Source organism: Bubalus kerabau, chromosome 11, assembly GCF_029407905.1.
Source record: "Bubalus kerabau isolate K-KA32 ecotype Philippines breed swamp buffalo chromosome 11, PCC_UOA_SB_1v2, whole genome shotgun sequence".
NCBI lineage: Eukaryota > Metazoa > Chordata > Mammalia > Artiodactyla > Bovidae > Bubalus > Bubalus kerabau.
Window position 1 is genome coordinate 108,757,503 of NC_073634.1, and position 15,866 is coordinate 108,773,368.

Consider the following 15,866-nt stretch of genomic DNA (forward strand, 5'->3'; position numbering starts at 1 on the left):
CTGCGCGCTTCTGGTAGGCTCCAGTGTCAGTCCGTCAGGAGGCGGGAGGGGCGGGGACAGGGCCGGCCAATCGGGCCCCCCGTGGCTCTCTGCAGGCCCTTGGTAGGCTTTTGTGTCAGTCCGTCAGGTGGGCGGGGGCCCTAATGAGGGGGCGGGGATAAATATAGCCAATCGGTGCTCGCTATGGCTTCCTGGGCGCCTCTGGTAGGCTCCCACAGCAGTCCGTCAGGCGGGCTCGGGGGCGGGTCGGCGGCACCCGCGGCGGCTGGCTGGCAGGCAGTTCCGGGCGCGAGGCGACCGTTGGTGAGTCCTGACGTCGGGGTCGGGGTCGCGGTGGGGTCGGGGGTCGGGGTCTAGGGGCGGGGACGCGGGGTGGCGGGGCGCGCGGACCCGGGAGGCCCGGCGGGAGGCGCGGACGCCGCAGCGCGCGCGCCTGAGGGGATTTCTCGGGGCCGGAAACTGAAAGTCGGAGCGGGCCCCACGCAGGAAGGTTCGCGAACGGCGGGGCGTCCGCGGGGGCGGGCCCGGGTCCGGTGGGGCCCCCGCGCCTCGAGCCGCCCGCCAGCTGCGGGCCCGCTTGGGGTGCGGACGGACTCCCCGACCTCGGGGCCGCCGCGGCTCCTCCGCCCGCCCCGGCCCCGCTGCGCTTTGGCCTTGCCCGACGGCGACCCCGGGCCCCGGGGCGGATGCGGGGTCCAGAGCGGAGGCAGCGGCCGGGGCGGGCGGAGCCCGGGGACGCTGCTCTGCCGCGTGTGTGGGCCCTCGGGTTCGGTGGACGCCGAGCGGGCTCCCGGTGGACCCGGCGGTGGGCACAGCGGGAGCCGGAGACAGCTGCGCCGCGCCGGCCGCCGCTCGGCGGATCCGAGTCTGGCAGGGCAGGGGGCGTGCCGGGCCTCGCGCCTGGCCCTGCGTGACTCAGGGGCCACATGTCCCCGGCGGTGCGGCCGGCGACAGCCTTTAGTAGCTCAGTCTCCCAGCCTGCCCAGAAGTGTGGCTTGAGTTGTTTCTGTATTTTTTAACAGCTTTATTGCGGTGTCGTTTGCATATCGTAAAACTCCTCATTGCTTGAATTTCAAACTCCTCAGAAGTGCTTTTTAAAGCCTTTTCTGGGGGGCCGTAGCCTCTTCACACATTTGGGCGTCTGACTCGCTGATCCCAGCCCCGCAGCCTGGCCCAGCTCCCACCTCAGCCTGCCCTCCGGGGACCGAAGCCCCGCCCCCCGAGGCTGCAGCCCGCGAAGGCCGGCGCTGGGAGCCGAGCCCGTGGGCGCTGCGGTCCTGTGCGGGGGACAGCTGCGTGGGCACCTCCTGAGACACCCAGGCTGCACCACGGGCCCTTCGGGCATCCCCCTGCCTGCGTCCCAGACCTCTGCTGTCCCAGGCTGCGTGGTGCCCGGTGGCCCCGGTCTGTCGGCCGTACTGGTGGTGGTGTGCCGCTCAGCGTGCCCAGCGCCCTGCGTGGCGCACGGCAGGATGAGGTGAAGGTCACGTGTGTGCATCACTGACTCGGTCACTCTGGGGAACTGAAGGGACCGGCCGTTTCAACAGCGCTTGTGAGCCGGGGCTGGAGCGGGGGAGTTATAACCATCACTAGGTGCTGGGAACAGTATTTTTGGGGGAAGAATAGACCTTTTGACTTGAGTCAGGTGTGGGCCCCTCTCAGCAGTGGGAAAGGCCAGCCTACCTGCCAGCATGGTCAGCGCACCAGTGTGGACTCGGCACAGCCTGGCAGGTGGGTTTCCATGGCAGGATGGCACACACAAGCAAGGGGAGGAAGGTCAAGAGAAGAAAACTCAGAAAAAAGTGCCCTGCAGGCTCCACGGGTCATGTGGAGCGCGGTGCACACAGCCCGTCCGTCCTCGAGTCCAGGCTTGGGCTCGATGCCCCGTCCACGAGGGGTGCTAGGACTGCTCCTTCCGGGAGATGGGTCCAGGGGGAGGGCGTGTCACTGTTCCGTGGAGGGGCTGTGTCTCGGGAGAGGGACCGAGGCAGGCTCCACAGAAGCCTGGCTCCGAGCAGCAGGGCAGGCCCGCAGGTGGTGGAGAGGCGTTTGGGGCAGGTGTTCTTGTGGACTGGCTGTGGTTTAGGAGGTGAATGCACAGCAGTGGTGGGGGTAGGAGGTGAGTAGCAGGGCTGATGTGGTGCGGGTTCCAGGATTGGGGTGCCCTGCTTTGGAACGGGGTAGGGCATGGCTGGGCTGGTGTGTGTCGGGGGCAGCACAGAGGAAGGGCCGGACCCAGGCGTGGGAGTTGGTGGCCAGTGGGAGCCTGGGAAGCAGGGAGGGCAGTCATAACCCCCCGCACATGGCCGGGCCCCTCCTCCCTGCCTCCAGGCCCGTGATGCCCCTGTGCCAAGGGAGCAGGTGAGGGCGCTCTGGGACTCCGAGAGCCTGCTTGGGCAGCCTGGGGTTCTGAGGGAGGAGCCGGGTCCCCATCACGTGTTTCAGGGCCTGGGGCGGCCCTGCAGTAAGTCACATCGCGGTGGATGGTGGCCTGGCCCAGCGGTAGCATTGTGGTCAGGTTCTGGATGCTGGTTTTTTTTGGGGGGGAGGGATTGTTGGGTCTTCATTTCTGCAAGTGGGCTTTCTCAGTCTGAACATTGCTGGACTCATGGGGGCAGGATGTGCCAGCTTGGTCAGTGGATGCCGACCGGGCTCCCGGTGGACCTGGCGGTGGGCTCAGCGGGAGCCGGGGACAGCTGCGCCCGTGATGGCCGCTGCTCGGCCAGAGTCTGGCAGGGCAGGGGGCTTGGCAGCACGAGTAGCTGCTAGTGGATGCTGCGAGAAGGGCGGGCGCAGCGTGTCCTCCTGCGCTCTCGTGTCAGCAGTTGCTGGGTGCTGAGTTGGTACCCGATCACGTGGCATCGCGTCAAGCTTGAAGGAAGGTGGACGCCGTGTGAACAGTGCTGCTCACTGGGGCTCTGGTCCTGGGGCCGCGCTGCGTGCCATGCGCAGATGCCAGGCCTTAACTGTGGCCGCGGGAGGTCTGCTGTGCAGCAGCTCAGCCCTGGGGGGTGGGAGCCCAAGCATTCAAGCAGCAGGGGCAGCTGTCGGTGGGAGCGTGGGTTTGGGGGAGTTCAGTCCCTGCATTGGGGCATCCCAGAGGGAGGCTTTTGAGTTGAACCCGTGTGTCTGCTGGCGACAGGTGGCCCCCCAGCAGCCGCCTGTTCGACTCTTGATGTGACGCTGGTTTGGGCAGCAGCTCACCCTTCTGAGATGACTCACTGACACCCATGCAGTGGGCGAGGACGGTGGGGCCCAGCTGCCCAGTGGCCTCGGGCTCAGCTGGGGTCTGGGCGATCTCCCGCAGGGACGGCCCTGTCCACGGGTCCTCCCGCTCTGCACGCAGGTGGGACCTGGGCTTGCGAAGGAGGCCTGCAGTGAAGGAGATGGCAAGGAGCAGTAGGTGCCAGGTGCCTCCACCCTCCTGGGGGCTGCAGCCCACCTGGGGGCTTGTTTTGTGTTAAAACCCATTTCTAAGGTTGCCCTGCCATTGTTAACGTTATGAAGCAGGGTTGTTCTGGATAAATGTGCATGAGTGTACCATAATTAGGGATTTCACCATCTTTTTTGGATTCTCTGGGAATACAAGCTCCGTCTCTTTATTTTTAAAATGAAATACTTGTACAGCAAAGTGTACAAATTCTGAGTGTACAGCAGACACACCTGTGTCCACGCACACAGCCACCGCTCCTTCTGGAAGTCCTCCCCTCCCGTAGCACTAACCCTCCTACACGGAAACTCTGCTCCGCTACCGTAAGGGTTCTGAGTCCAAATGTGTGGGTTTTTCCACACCAAGCAATTCTCCATTCCTTTCTTTTTTTTAATTTATTTCTCTTTGGCTCTGCTGGGTCTTTGTTGCTGTGGGGGCTCTTCTCCAGTTGCGGAGGGCGGGGGCCGCTCTCTCATGGCTCCCGGGCTCCAGGGCGTGCAGACTCAGTGGTTATGGCTCAGGATTTGCTGCCCCACGGCATGTTGGGATCTTCGTGGACCAGGGACTGAATCCGTGTCTCCTGCGTTGACAGGCCAGTTCTTCACCACCGAGCCACCAGGGAAGCCCTCCGTTTCTCAATGGACGCCGACCGGTGTCCTGGCCGCCTGGAGTCAGCATAGGCCCCGCACATTCAGGGCTTGGCCCCACACGGCTGCCCCCACCCCACCTCCGATGGCAGTGGGTGGGCGAGGCCTCCCGTACTTCAGACCCACTGACTGTAAATTGAGGTTTTTCATGACCCCTCCTTGGGGTCAATGATTTGCTAACAGAGCTCGGAAAACTCAGAGAATCTCAAGTGTCGGCCTGCTGGGAGAGACACCCAGGGCCAGGTACGGGGGTGGGGAGGGCAGCCAGACCCCCTCTGTGCATTTCCCATGTCCATCTAGAAGCTCTCCAAACCCCCTGGTTTAGAGTTTTCTAGAGGGCTCCACTGTGAAGGTGCGCTTGATAAATCATCAGAAAGTCACCTCTAGTTCCCCTCACCCCCAGGAGACGGGGGTGGTGGTAAAGGGGCGATCCGGCCCCATCGCTCAGGAAGCCCTGGGGGGGTCTGGGTGCTGCCGGTAGGGAGAAGCCCCCGCTCTTGCTGCCTCAGAATCACCCCAGGGCAGCCGCCCCCCAGCTCCTTCGTCTCCTGTTAGCTTTGCCTGTCCTCCAACTCCCTGTAACTGGAGTTATTCTATAAGTAATTTTTTTTGTCTAGTAGAAATGCCATTTAGCAGAATGTCACTTTGTTGTGTAAAGTCAATGCGTTCCCGTCTGGAGCGTATTTTGGGGTGTGAGTTAAGTGTGAGGCCAGGGCTGGGCACGCGGAGCACTCCTTGCTTTTTACCACCTTGCTCAAGAGAAGTGAGGACTTGGAAAATAAACTGGAAGCTTGGAAGGCCCAGGAGGGGTTTGGTTCCTGGTTGGAGGCTCCTGACACTTGACCCCTCACATCTGTCCCCTGAGTACAAAGGTGGCCGGCTGCCCACCCACAGTGCGGGAGGGGCGCAGGTGTCTGGGCAGGCGGCCGCAGCAGCGTGCGGTTCAGGTGGGGTTTGGGCACGAGCTTAGAGCCTCTGTGGTGTCCCCGTTATGATCCTTTTTTTTTTATTTCTACCAGTTTATGGCTACCCACCCATGTCCCCCTGCCCTCACGCACGTGTGCTCAGTCAGGGGACCCATGGGCTGCAGCCCGCCAAGCTCCTCTGTGGATTTTTCCAGGCAAGAATACTGGAGTAGGTTGCCATTTCCTTCTTCACTCCTTTACGATTAAGGGTTAAAGTGCATTTATAGATGTGATGGAATGAAACACAGTGCTTTAAGCACTGAGACCTCCCAGAGCGCCCTCGCTCTGGGCCAGGGAGCTGTGACTGCTGAGGGGGAGGTCGAGGCCTGCAATGTATTGGGGCCTTTTCCCTCTTTATTGCTCAAAAAAGAGACCGTTGTGTGGTTCTTCAGCGTCCAACAGGAGTAGCAGTGTGTGGATTGTGGAACGGGCTCCACCTGCCGCAGGAGGTGTAGCCAGCCAGCCGTGTTTGGGTGGAAAGCTGCCGCGGGAGACCGGCTGTCTTGGGGCTGGGGTCAGCGCGGCAGCTCCTGGGCTGCCCGGGGGGCCCCCTGCAGGCGACTGTGAACGCTGTCCGGTGTTTCCCAAGCACTCCACGATCGCCGCCTTGAGGAGATGCCAGCCCCAAGGGTTGAGGGCTGCGGTCTCCGTCGGACGCAGGCTGGGCCGGCTGGCCTGGGAGAGGGGCCACCCTGCGGTGGGGGGTGCCCGCTGCCTCAGCCTCGGCCCCCGCGTGTACGAGACCAGTGTCCCACCTCTCGGGCTGGACCCCCATAGCCCAGTGGCCTCGGCCCCTGGTGGCTGCGCGTCCCCAGACCCACCCTGACACGCTGTGCTCTCCCTTAGGGCGTGGGCTTGGTGGGCTGCGGCGCTCATGGCTGCAGCCAGCGTGACCCCTCCCGGCTCCCTGGACCTGCTGCAGCCCGGCTTCTCCAAGACTCTCCTGGGGACCAAGCTAGAGGACAAGTACCTGTGCTCGGCCTGCAAGAACGTGCTGCGCAGACCCTTCCAGGCTCAGTGTGGGCATCGCTACTGCTCCTCCTGCCTGAGCAACATCCTGAGGTGGGCCCATGGTGGGGGCCAGGCGGTCGTCTCCTGGGGCCAGTCTTCCCACTCCTCCGTGTCTTTAGTAGGAACCGCACAGTCTGACAGAGCCGCAGGCTCACGGCCCTTTTGCTCCGGGCGCCCGCGTCCCCGAGGGGCTGGGAGGCGGGGGCAGTGGCCGGTCCTCAGGACAGTGTCCCCGGTCCCCGCGTCCGTCTGTGGGGTGCGCTGGCACACACTGGCCTGTGCCTGCTGGCCGCCCTACTTGGTGGCCGTGAAAGTGCCAGGGCCGTGGGGTGGGTCTGGTGGCTGGCAGGGGCTGCTCGCCGTCGGCAGCAGGCTCACAGGGCCGCTCCCCCCTCCAGCTCCGGGCCCCAGAGCTGCGCCGCCTGCGTGCACGAGGGCATTTACGAGGAGGGCGTCTCAATCCTGGAGAGCAGCTCGGTGAGTGAGCCGTAGGCGCTGCCCCGGCCGCGTCGCGAGAGGGAGCCTGGGGGCAGCAGCTGCACAGGACAGACGGCCCTTCCCGAGCCTCGGCTCCGGGCCTGGGGTGGGTGGTGGGGGGCTCACCCGAGGGCCGCTGTCTCCCCAGGCATTCCCGGACAATGCTGCCCGCAGGGAGGTGGAGAGCCTGCCGGCCGTCTGCCCCAGTGAGGGCTGCTCCTGGAAGGGGACTCTGAAGGACTACGAGGTAGGGGCCTCTACGGAGGAGAGTAGCCGCCACTTGGGTGGCTGCACGGAGCTGCGTGCCCGGGGCTGGGGAGCTCGCTGTCTGTGCATGCTCCTGGGGTGGCCGGGGGGCAGGGAGCAGCAGTGTGTGCGGGGCCCGGGTGCGGCCAGAGCACCACGCAGGCGAGAAGTTAGCTTTCTCGCTGCTGAGGTGGTGGTGTCTCCTCGCTGAGCGTGTTCACGCTGGAGGATATAGGAGTGGCCCGCTTGTCAGTCCTGGGGTCACAGGAAGGCGTCTTGACAAGGTGCCAGCCACAAGGGCAGTGGCCGGCTGCGTCTCTTGTGGGCCCGTCTGGCAGGTTGGGGCACCTCTGTGCCAGCCACACCCTGGCAGCTGGGCCTACCACCCCGCTGCCTCCTCGGGAGCCGGGCCAGTGCTCTTCCTGGAGGCTCTCCTCTGCGGGGCGTCCGCACAAGCGGTGCCCGCAGCACTTCCCAGGGATCGGGTGCTCCCCGCGGAGGACGCGGTGCCCACGCTGTGGCGGGTCAGACCCCGGGCTAGGCCTAGTCTTGAGAACAGGGGAGCCCGCCCCAGGCTGCAGGGGGAGGGGCCTTGGGCCGTTACTCCGAGGCCACTCTCAGCCATGGGGTCTGTGACGCGGGGCCTGAGGGAGGGGAGCGCGACAGGGCAGAGTGGCCAGGCCCCGCCCGAGGGGCCGGGGCTCGTGTGTCGGGGGGGGCCCCAGGCTGCGCCCCGGAGGAGGCCTCAGTGCCCACACAGCCCCCTGGCGAGGCTGCAGGGCTGTCTGCAGGGCACCTATTCTCTCCCCAGGGCTGCCCAGACCACAGAGCAGTCTCCCAGCCGGGGGGCAAGTCCAGGCTGTCCTGAGTTTCCGCCCGAGGGCGGGGCCCGTCGGCTCTGGCGTTGGGACCCTGGGTCCCCACAGATCCTCTCTTCCTATCCCCAGCCCTGGGCCATGTCCAGCGGTGCTACCTGTTTTCTTGCCCGACTCGACATTGTGGGCTTCGGGCTCTCGGGGTCTGCATTTTGCCAGAACAGCTTGTCCACGTCTGTGGAGGAGCCTGTGGGCAGATGGACAGCACGTATGCTCTGCTCTGATCAGGCACTGGGCCAGGACGCACAGGCCTCTCTGCGCCCCTTCCGGGAGCGGGACTCCATGGGCCACCGCGGGGCAGCGGCAGGACGGGTCCCGTCTGTGGACGGGCCTGCACTGTTGCTGCCCGGGGCTGTCAGAGAGGAGGCCTTGGGGCAGGGTCTCCCTGGGTGGGGGATGCTGTGATGCGCTTTGAGGGGACCAAAGGTCCCTGGGGACAGGTGGAGTAACCCCAGCTCCCGAGTCCTCGGGGGTTTCTTCTGCGTCCGGCTGGCAGTGCGAGGGCAGCTTCGAGGGCCTCTGGCCAAGAGCCTGGGACCACAGCCAGCCGTGGGCCCGCCAGCCCTGCAGGCACGCGGGCTGGAAAGTCCCTGGCTGGGCCTGGGAGCTCAGGAAAGTCCCCAAGGGGGTGGTCATGTGGGAGGCGGGCCCGCCTGGTCTCTTGAGTGCAGCCCTCGGTGCAGGCTTAACCTGTCACTGGCTCGAGAGGCCACAGCCAGCGAGGCCCACCTCGGTGTGCGGGCAGCCACCTTGCTGCATGGTGGCCCCGCCCTCTGCCCTGCGCCAAGACATCTGCCCTCTGGGTTGCTCAGAACTGGGGCTGTGCTGGGAAATGCTGGGGCTGCAGCTGAGCTCCGGAGAGTGTGGAAAGATGGGGAAAATCCTGTGTAGCCTTTGAATAAGCTTTTCCCTTGCAGTGATGTCTAGCATTTTCTAAGAACCCAGTGAGATAATGTTCCAGTTCAGTCAAAAGGTGGTGGAGCACCTGCCAAATGCAGGTGGGGGCGGCTGGGGGCTGCTCTCTGGAAGGGAAAGGCAGGGAACGGGGGAGGGAACAGCAGGGAGAAAGGACCTCGGGCTTCAGAGGAGGGTCCGGGCGGACCTGAGGGGGCCAGGCTATGGGGCCTTTGCAGCTGAAAGGGGCGCACAGCGGGGGTGCTGGGCCCTGCCGGGGCATCCAAAGTTGAAACACCTAAGCATTTGGTTTGAACTCTGGCTGAAGGCGTGTTTGTTGATTTCTCCGTGCCGTCGGAGAGGAGTGGGAGCTGATGGAGCCAGCCCGGCCCCTGAGCGGGACCCTGAGCCTGGGGGCGGCCGCCATGGAGTGGGGCCGGGCTCGACCAGGCGGGCCTTCCTCTCCAGGCTTGGTCAAGCTGCCCCGTGCCCAGCCTCCAGCATTTCCTTTGCTTTGATCAAACCCAGGTGCCCCTTGTTTGTGCTTCAGGAGCCGTGGGCGTCTCAGGCCCCCTCAGCCTCTGTGTGGTGGTTTGCCCTGCGCTCAGTGCGGTCAGACCAGAGCCCTCTGGGGAGTTGCGGGTGCCCTGGGGGTTCAGGGACGTGCCCCCTGGGCATACCTGCAGGGCAGTGTTTGAGGCGCTGTGCATGGAGCGGCAGCCCCGGGGCAGGGTCCCTCCACTCTGCTCCCTGCATCTGGTATTGTCCTGCTCCCTCGCTGCGTGGCCCGTCTGTGTCCTGGGGCCCGGCCTCCGCAGCAGCGTCCCTAACGACCCCCCCCCCCCCGGCCATGTGGGGCTGCCTGGGGGCTGCATCCCATCTGATGCGCACCCCTGGGGCAGCATGGAGCTGGGGTCCTGGGGGCTCCCCGGCTGCCTGGAGGGCCCCCCCATGCCGAGCCTCCAGGGTGCTCCTGGGGTTCTGCTTTCCCCGCAGCCAAGCCTGCTGCGCGAGTTGGAGGCCGTGTGTGCGTGCCGTCCTGGACTGTGGGCCGCGTGGAGATGGCCCGAGACAGGCTCCTCCTCCTTCAGGGTCACTGTGGCTGACCTCTTGGGCATCCGGCCCTGCAGATCGGCCCTGCAGCCCTGAGCAGCCCCCGCTTGGTGGGGGCCCAGCCTGCATCTCCACGGAGGCTCTGGCCCCGCGGGGTGGTGTGCTTGGCGCCTAGCTGTGCTCCTACGAGTGGTCATGTTCACATGATGTGGATTTGACTGCAGTTTTTATAAAACCACCGCACACCAAGCATCACGTCCTGTGTTCTGCTTACTGCCTCTTCCTGCGCCCCTTCCGGCCAGGCTTCCTGACGGCTCTCCCGGTCTCCGCCTGTCCCCTGCGCCCACCACCCCGCCCATTTCCCGGCCCACCCTTTCTCTCCGCTCCAGCTGCCTCCGCCTCCTCTCTCACCCTGTGGCCACCCCAGTGCCCGGCAGGCCTGGCTCTCACGGCCGCGGTACAGCCACCCGCGTCGTCACCTCTCCTGGGACAGCCTGGGCCTGGCTGATCGTTCGGAGCCCAGGCTGGGACCTCGCGTCCCCGGCCACGTCACCCATGGCCTCGGCTCCAGGAGGGTGAGGGGAGGGCCTCCGCCTGGCTGTCGCCTGGGCCGGGGTGGCTCTCCTCTGCCTTTCGTCCTCTGAGAGCCTGTCCCTCTGCCTCCGTGCCCCCCTCACCGTCCCCTCTGTGTCCAGAAGGTGGGGCTCCGCCGGCTGGACCCGGGTCCTGCTCTCTGCCCTGGAGCAGGGGCACCGGAGTGAGCGTGGGGGTCCCGTGGGCTGGACGCGGCCAGCATCCCGCCACTGCCCCGCCGACGCCCGCGCCCTCTGTTGCCAGAGCTGCCACGAAGGACAGTGCCCGTTCATGCTGACCGAGTGCCCGGCCTGCAAAGGCCTCGTGCGCCTGGGCGAGAAGGAGCACCACCTGGAGCACCAGTGCCCGGAGCGGAGCCTCAGCTGCCGGCACTGCAGGGCGCCCTGCTCCCCCGCCGACATGAAGGTCAGCGCGCTGGGGTGGCACGCGGGCCCGCGTCTCCCTCCCTCGGCCTCCTGGCATCCAGACGGGCCGGCCCCGAGCCTGTGGATGCCCCCCGCACGCCGGGCCAGGGCTCTGACGGCCGCCGTGCCCCTTGCAGGCGCACCACCAGATCTGCCCCAAGTTCCCCTTGACGTGCGACGGCTGCGGCAAGAAGAAGATCGCCCGTGAGAAGGTGGGCGCTCTGGGCCAGGGTGGGCGCCATGTCTCTCCCGCCCCCCCACCCCCCAAGGCAGCACCCGGGGTCTGCGCCCTTGGCCCGCGGGGGCGGGGACCTGGCGCTTGGGTGTTCCACGCTGTGTCGGGGCTCCCAGTTTGCTGGGGGTCTCTGTCTCTGAGGGTGGGGCAGGGTGGGGTGGGCAGCAGCTCTCGTCTGCTCGCACAGCACGTGGTCTCGCGGGCCCATCTCACGTCCCTGCTAGCTGTGTGGGGATCTGACCTGTGTGGCCGGCTGTCTCTCCAGCCCTCCAGCTCTGGGGGGAGGATGAGAGCCCTGTGGCCTGTTTTTGGGGAGGCAGCCGTGGTGCGTCTGACAGAGTCCATTTGTCTTCTCTTCTTTTGAGTGTCTGGGGTCGCTCTGTAGAGAAAACTTGCTTGTAGCTGTGTTGAGCCGTCACGGTGCTCCAGGGTGAGGACTGGGTGGTGGGTGCTTTCTGGGCGCGTGGGGGCTCAGGTCCCTCCCAGGCCGGGAGGGGGCCCGTCCCGACCCGCCCTGCCAGCCTTGGTCCCTCAGGCCTGGCCGCACAAGCGGTGAGGACTGTGTCCCGGCTGGTTTCAGGTGGCGATGCTCGGCGTGTGAACGTGGCCAAGAGCTTTTCTGCCTTGAGTTTCACCAGCATCCCCCCCAGGTTTTTTTTATATTGGGGTGTAGTTTGCTCCCTGGAGGAAGGCATGGCATCCCACTCCAGTATTCTTGCCTGGAGAATCTCATGGACAGGGGAGCCTGGCAGGCTACAGTCCATGGGGTCACAAAGGGTCAGACACAACTGAACGACTCCCGCTAACTCACCTCCGGCCTTAGAGCCCCGGGGCCATAGACCGGCTGTGGGGGGGAGACGGCAGGGCTGCTTTCTGGGACTCGGAGGCCTGTGCGGGGAATAGAGGCTCCGCGAATGATCTGAGATGTCCTCAGCCTGTGCTGGCTTCAAGCACACACGTGGCCGAGTTTGCACATATGCGTGTGAGTGTGAGTGTGCATGTGCACGAGTGTGCACTGCAGCTTTGGGAGCACCTTGCTGGGCCTTGTCTGGCCTGAGTGTGCAGAAGCCGGTGGGGTGGGTCCAGGGACCTTTGCTCGGACTCTGACCTGGTCGGGGCCGCAGGGGTGAGTGGCCAGAGCAGAGGCGGAGCGGTGTTGACTCCAGGCCCGTCAGTTTCAGGACCACGTCCGGGCATGTGGCAGATGCCGAGTCCCGTGCCGATTTCACGCTGTTGGCTGCCCCGAGATGGTGAGTCCAGGTCTGCAGGTGGCCCAGCTTCTCGTTCTCAAGCAGAGGCCCTTCTGGACACGTCTCCACTCTCACTCCAGCCTGGCCCACGGGTGTCTGGCTCTGTCCATTGTCCTCCCAGTGATCCCCAGTGCCCAGCCTTGACCACCCAGTGGAAAGGATGCCCAGCATGTTGCGCCCCCCGAGGGCTGGCCACGCCCCCTGCCCATCCGCTCACCTCGCTTCACCTGGCTATTCTGGCCAAAAGCCCCGTGGTCATCCTGGACCTGCCTCCTGTCTCTCGTCACGTCCGGTCTCCGGCCCAGCTTCTGTTCTTCCCAGATGGCCCCTAGCCCTCCCCACCTCACTTCTGTGGACTGCATGGCCCTGCTGTGTGATCTCACTCCAGCCACTGGCCCAGCTGTCCTCCAGCACGCCGACTTTCTCTGGACCTTGAACCCACCTCCTCTCTGTGGCCACGCCTGCCAGCTTCTGGGCGGCTCCCTGTGCGCGTGGCCCTGGCCCTCCTCTCTCACCGGTTCTGTGTCCCCGAGGGCTGGGCATGTGCAGGCCTGGCCCATAGAGACGGGCACCCCAGCCCTCTGCGCTCGGCGGGCGCGTCCTGCTGGCGCTGCTGGTACCTGGTGACTTGGCGTCGCTGGGTCTCATCACCTGCCCTGATTTTCTGAGGTTGAATGGGGGTGGGGCCCCCTCCATCCCTCGGTCTGTGTGTGCCCTCCTGCTTCTGGGCATTGCAGCGCTGGTTATTTTCCACATGGGCCCAAGGGCTGTTAGCAGCCAGCAGAGGGGCCCAGGGCGTGAAGGGCCTCCTCTCGGCCTATGGAGGGTCCCGTCCTGTTGACCTCGTGGCTCCAGCAGCGGCCTCGGCACAGCCTCCACGTCAAGCACCCCAGGTTCCCAGGCGCGAGACCTCCCGTGCAGCTGTGTCCCTTTATCTGTGCTTGAGACTTTCTCGGCCCTTCTGACCCTCCACACTCGCTGTGGAGCTTTGCAAGGGATGTGGCTTCAAAGTCAGATCTGTGTGGGGGGACTACCTGAAGGTGAATTTTATCCCCACGCCCCGCCATGTGGCAGCGTCTTTGATGGCTCCTCCCGCGGCCCACACGCGGGGGCGGCCCGTGGGGAGGTCTGTGTCCCCAGGTGGGGGTGGGTGGCGCCACGCTGCCGCTCAGTGTCGGGGCTCACCCTCCTGCCGCCACGCGCTCGGGCACCGGCGCCTGCTGAGGTCTGCGCCCGGGGCCTGCAGGGCTGAGTGCTGTCGCCCCGGCAGGTGGAGAGCGAGCAGCAGCCGGAGCACGAGGCGCAGCGGCTCCGGGAGCACCTGGCCCTGCTGCTGGGCGTCCTGCTGGAGGCTGGGCGGCCCCCGGGGGACAGCCGCCCGCTCCTCAGGCCAGGCGAGGGGGCCTGGGAGGCCGGCACACCCTCCAGGGTGGCGGAGCTGCTGCAGAGGTGCGAGGCCCTGGAGCGGAAGACGGCCACCTTCGAGAACATCGTCTGTGTGCTGAACCGGGAGGTGGAGCGGGTGGCCGTGACGGCTGAGGCCTGCGGCCGGCAGCACCGGCTGGACCAAGACAGGATCGAGGCCCTGAGCAACAAGGTCCGTGCTGGGGGCGGGGCGCGTGCCCGCAGTGCCCAGGCCTCCTCAGACAGGGGTGTGGGGTGTCCGAGCCAGGGATGGAGGGTGGCGCCTGGGTGTCCGGCAGGCTCCCTGCTCCGCCAGGGCCTGAGCAGAGCTCCTCTGAGCCCTTCCTCCGACGGGGGCGGAGGTGGCCGCGGGGGGCGTGCTTGCTGCTTGTGTGGACCCACACGCATTTCCTCCTGGGGTGGGGGTCTCGGGGGCATGGAGCCCACCTGCGAGCAGCTGAGCCCAGGAAGGCTGAGGCGCTGGGTGAGGGGCACCCTCCTGGATATGGGGACAGGCATGGAGGTCTGTCACAAGCTCGTGTGTGCCGGACGCGAGCTGGTCTCTGAGGGCCTGGTGAGGCCCGTCCTCACAGCCCCACGCCCCAGGTGCAGCAGCTGGAGAGGAGCATCGGCCTGAAGGACCTGGCCGTGGCCGACCTGGAGCAGAAGGTCCTCGAGATGGAGGCGTCCACCTTCGACGGCGTGTTTGTCTGGAAGATCTCGGACTTCTCCAGGAAGCGCCAGGAAGCCGTGGCAGGCCGCACGCCCGCCATCTTCTCCCCAGGTGCTCTTGGGGGCTTTCCCGCCCCCGCCCCTGGGCTGGGGTCTGCCGCAGGCCTGCTCCCTGCTCCTCACCCCCCTCACTCTTACATGGCCGCCCCCGCTGCACCCAGTGCTCAGCCCTCCACTCCTCGTTGGACGGGATGCTCGTCCACACCGGGGGTGGCTGACCTTGGCCTTCTGCCCAGAGCCCTGCGAGCTGCACGTTGACCCAGCCTGAGCCTCCCGGCCGGCAGCAGGGCCAACATGGGCTCACGTTCCCGTTTCTGAGCGCTCTGTGTCTGTCTGCACCAGTGGCTGACCCCTCCTCGAGCCCGGGCTGAGTGGCAGGCGCTGTGGGGGGGCCGCATGGCCGGCCTGAGCTCACCCCCGCCGCCCCGCAGCCTTCTACACCAGCAGGTACGGCTACAAGATGTGCCTGCGCGCCTACCTCAACGGGGACGGCACAGGGCGCGGCACACACCTGTCCCTCTTCTTTGTGCTGATGCGCGGCCCGCACGACGCCCTCCTACGCTGGCCCTTCAACCAGAAGGTGCGTGCAGGGCTGCCTCAGAGAGCTTGTGTGCCAGGGCGGAGGGCAGCCGGGCTGAGCTGGGGACCCAGGTCTGGGTCTAGGTCAGGACGGAAGTGAGGGGACACACAGCCCCGTGGCCCTCACGGAGGATGTGGCGTCCCCGAGCGCAGGGCGGGGTCGCGCTTCTCCCCGGGGGGCGCTGCTCCTGGGCCGGGGCAGCTGGGAGCTCCTGCTGAGAAAATGCCCGTGAGACGAGTGTCCTCAGAGAGAAGGCCTGCGGGCCACACATCCGCGCCAGCCTTGGGCCTCTGTCAGCAGACAGGCCGGGACGGGTCCAGATGGACACGCCCAGCCGCCTTCGGAGCCGTGATTCCCTGTGGCCCCCGGGCGCTCTCCTCCCAGGTGACCCTGATGCTGCTGGACCAGAACAACCGGGAGCACGTGATCGACGCCTTCAGGCCCGACGTGACCTCGTCTTCCTTCCAGAGGCCGGTCGGCGACATGAACATCGCCAGCGGCTGCCCACTCTTCTGCCCTGTCTCCAAGATGGAGGCCAAGAACTCCTACGTGCGTGACGACGCCATCTTTATCAAGGCCATTGTGGACCTGACCGGGCTCTAGCCGCCTCTGGCGCAGCGCGGCCCTGCGCTGGCTGCGTGCCTGCTGAGCTCAGTCCTGAAGGGCCCGTCCTGAGCGGGGCCGTGTGTCCCTGGCGGCTGCGCCCCACGGCCCTGGAGCCCTCAGCCCACAGCAGGGCGGCCGTGGCTAGGAGCCCGGGAGAGGAGGGTCGGCCTCGGGCCTGGCTGCCGCTCGGAGGAGAGCCCTGCTGGGCCAGCCTGACAGGCTGCACGCGGGGGGTGCCCCATGTCCCCGGCCCTGCGGGATGTGTGGGGGGCCCAGCCCTGCCAAGAGACACGTCAACTTTCCCGTCCATGCGGGGAGGTGTTAGCAAACCCTCAGCTCTCTGTGCTGAGTGCTGTCCTGGCTCCGGCCCTGGGGGCAGTGACCCTGGCCGTCTCCCTGAGTGTCCCGTGGCTCCTGGACACCGCGGACCTCAGGGAAATCGGCTGTTCTCCTGGGAGACTGC

General features: G+C 66.2%; 1 protein-coding gene across 2 annotated transcripts; it reads left to right on the forward strand.

Annotated features, from left to right (window-relative positions):
• The first annotated feature begins 234 nt into the window (after nucleotides 1-234).
• TRAF2 (TNF receptor associated factor 2) lies at nucleotides 235-15,658 on the forward strand. 2 transcript variants are annotated; one of them, XM_055541623.1, is made up of 11 exons: nucleotides 235-303; nucleotides 5,889-6,104; nucleotides 6,452-6,530; nucleotides 6,679-6,777; nucleotides 10,436-10,597; nucleotides 10,734-10,808; nucleotides 12,007-12,081; nucleotides 13,352-13,678; nucleotides 14,092-14,269; nucleotides 14,649-14,797; nucleotides 15,182-15,658. In XM_055541623.1, the coding sequence occupies exons 2-11, from the start codon at nucleotides 5,917-5,919 to the stop codon at nucleotides 15,398-15,400; spliced, it is 1,551 nt and encodes a 516-aa protein (XP_055397598.1). In that variant the 5' UTR covers nucleotides 235-303; nucleotides 5,889-5,916; the 3' UTR covers nucleotides 15,401-15,658. The 2 variants fall into 2 exon arrangements, with proteins under 2 accessions (XP_055397598.1, XP_055397599.1); XM_055541624.1 differs by lacking the exon at nucleotides 235-303 and adding an exon at nucleotides 384-490.
• Nucleotides 15,659-15,866: the final 208 nt, after the last annotated feature.

What these genes read in the sequence shown, in the direction of transcription:
- TRAF2 (XM_055541623.1), top strand. Translation starts at nt 5,917, where the DNA reads ATGGCTGCAGCCAGCGTGACCCCTCCCGGCTCCCTGGACCTGCTGCAG. An exon ending in TGCCTGAGCAACATCCTGAG is followed by an intron (nt 6,105 to 6,451) that starts GTGGGCCCATGG and finishes TCCCCCCTCCAG; the next exon opens with CTCCGGGCCCCAGAGCTGCG. An exon ending in CAATCCTGGAGAGCAGCTCG is followed by an intron (nt 6,531 to 6,678) that starts GTGAGTGAGCCG and finishes CTGTCTCCCCAG; the next exon opens with GCATTCCCGGACAATGCTGC.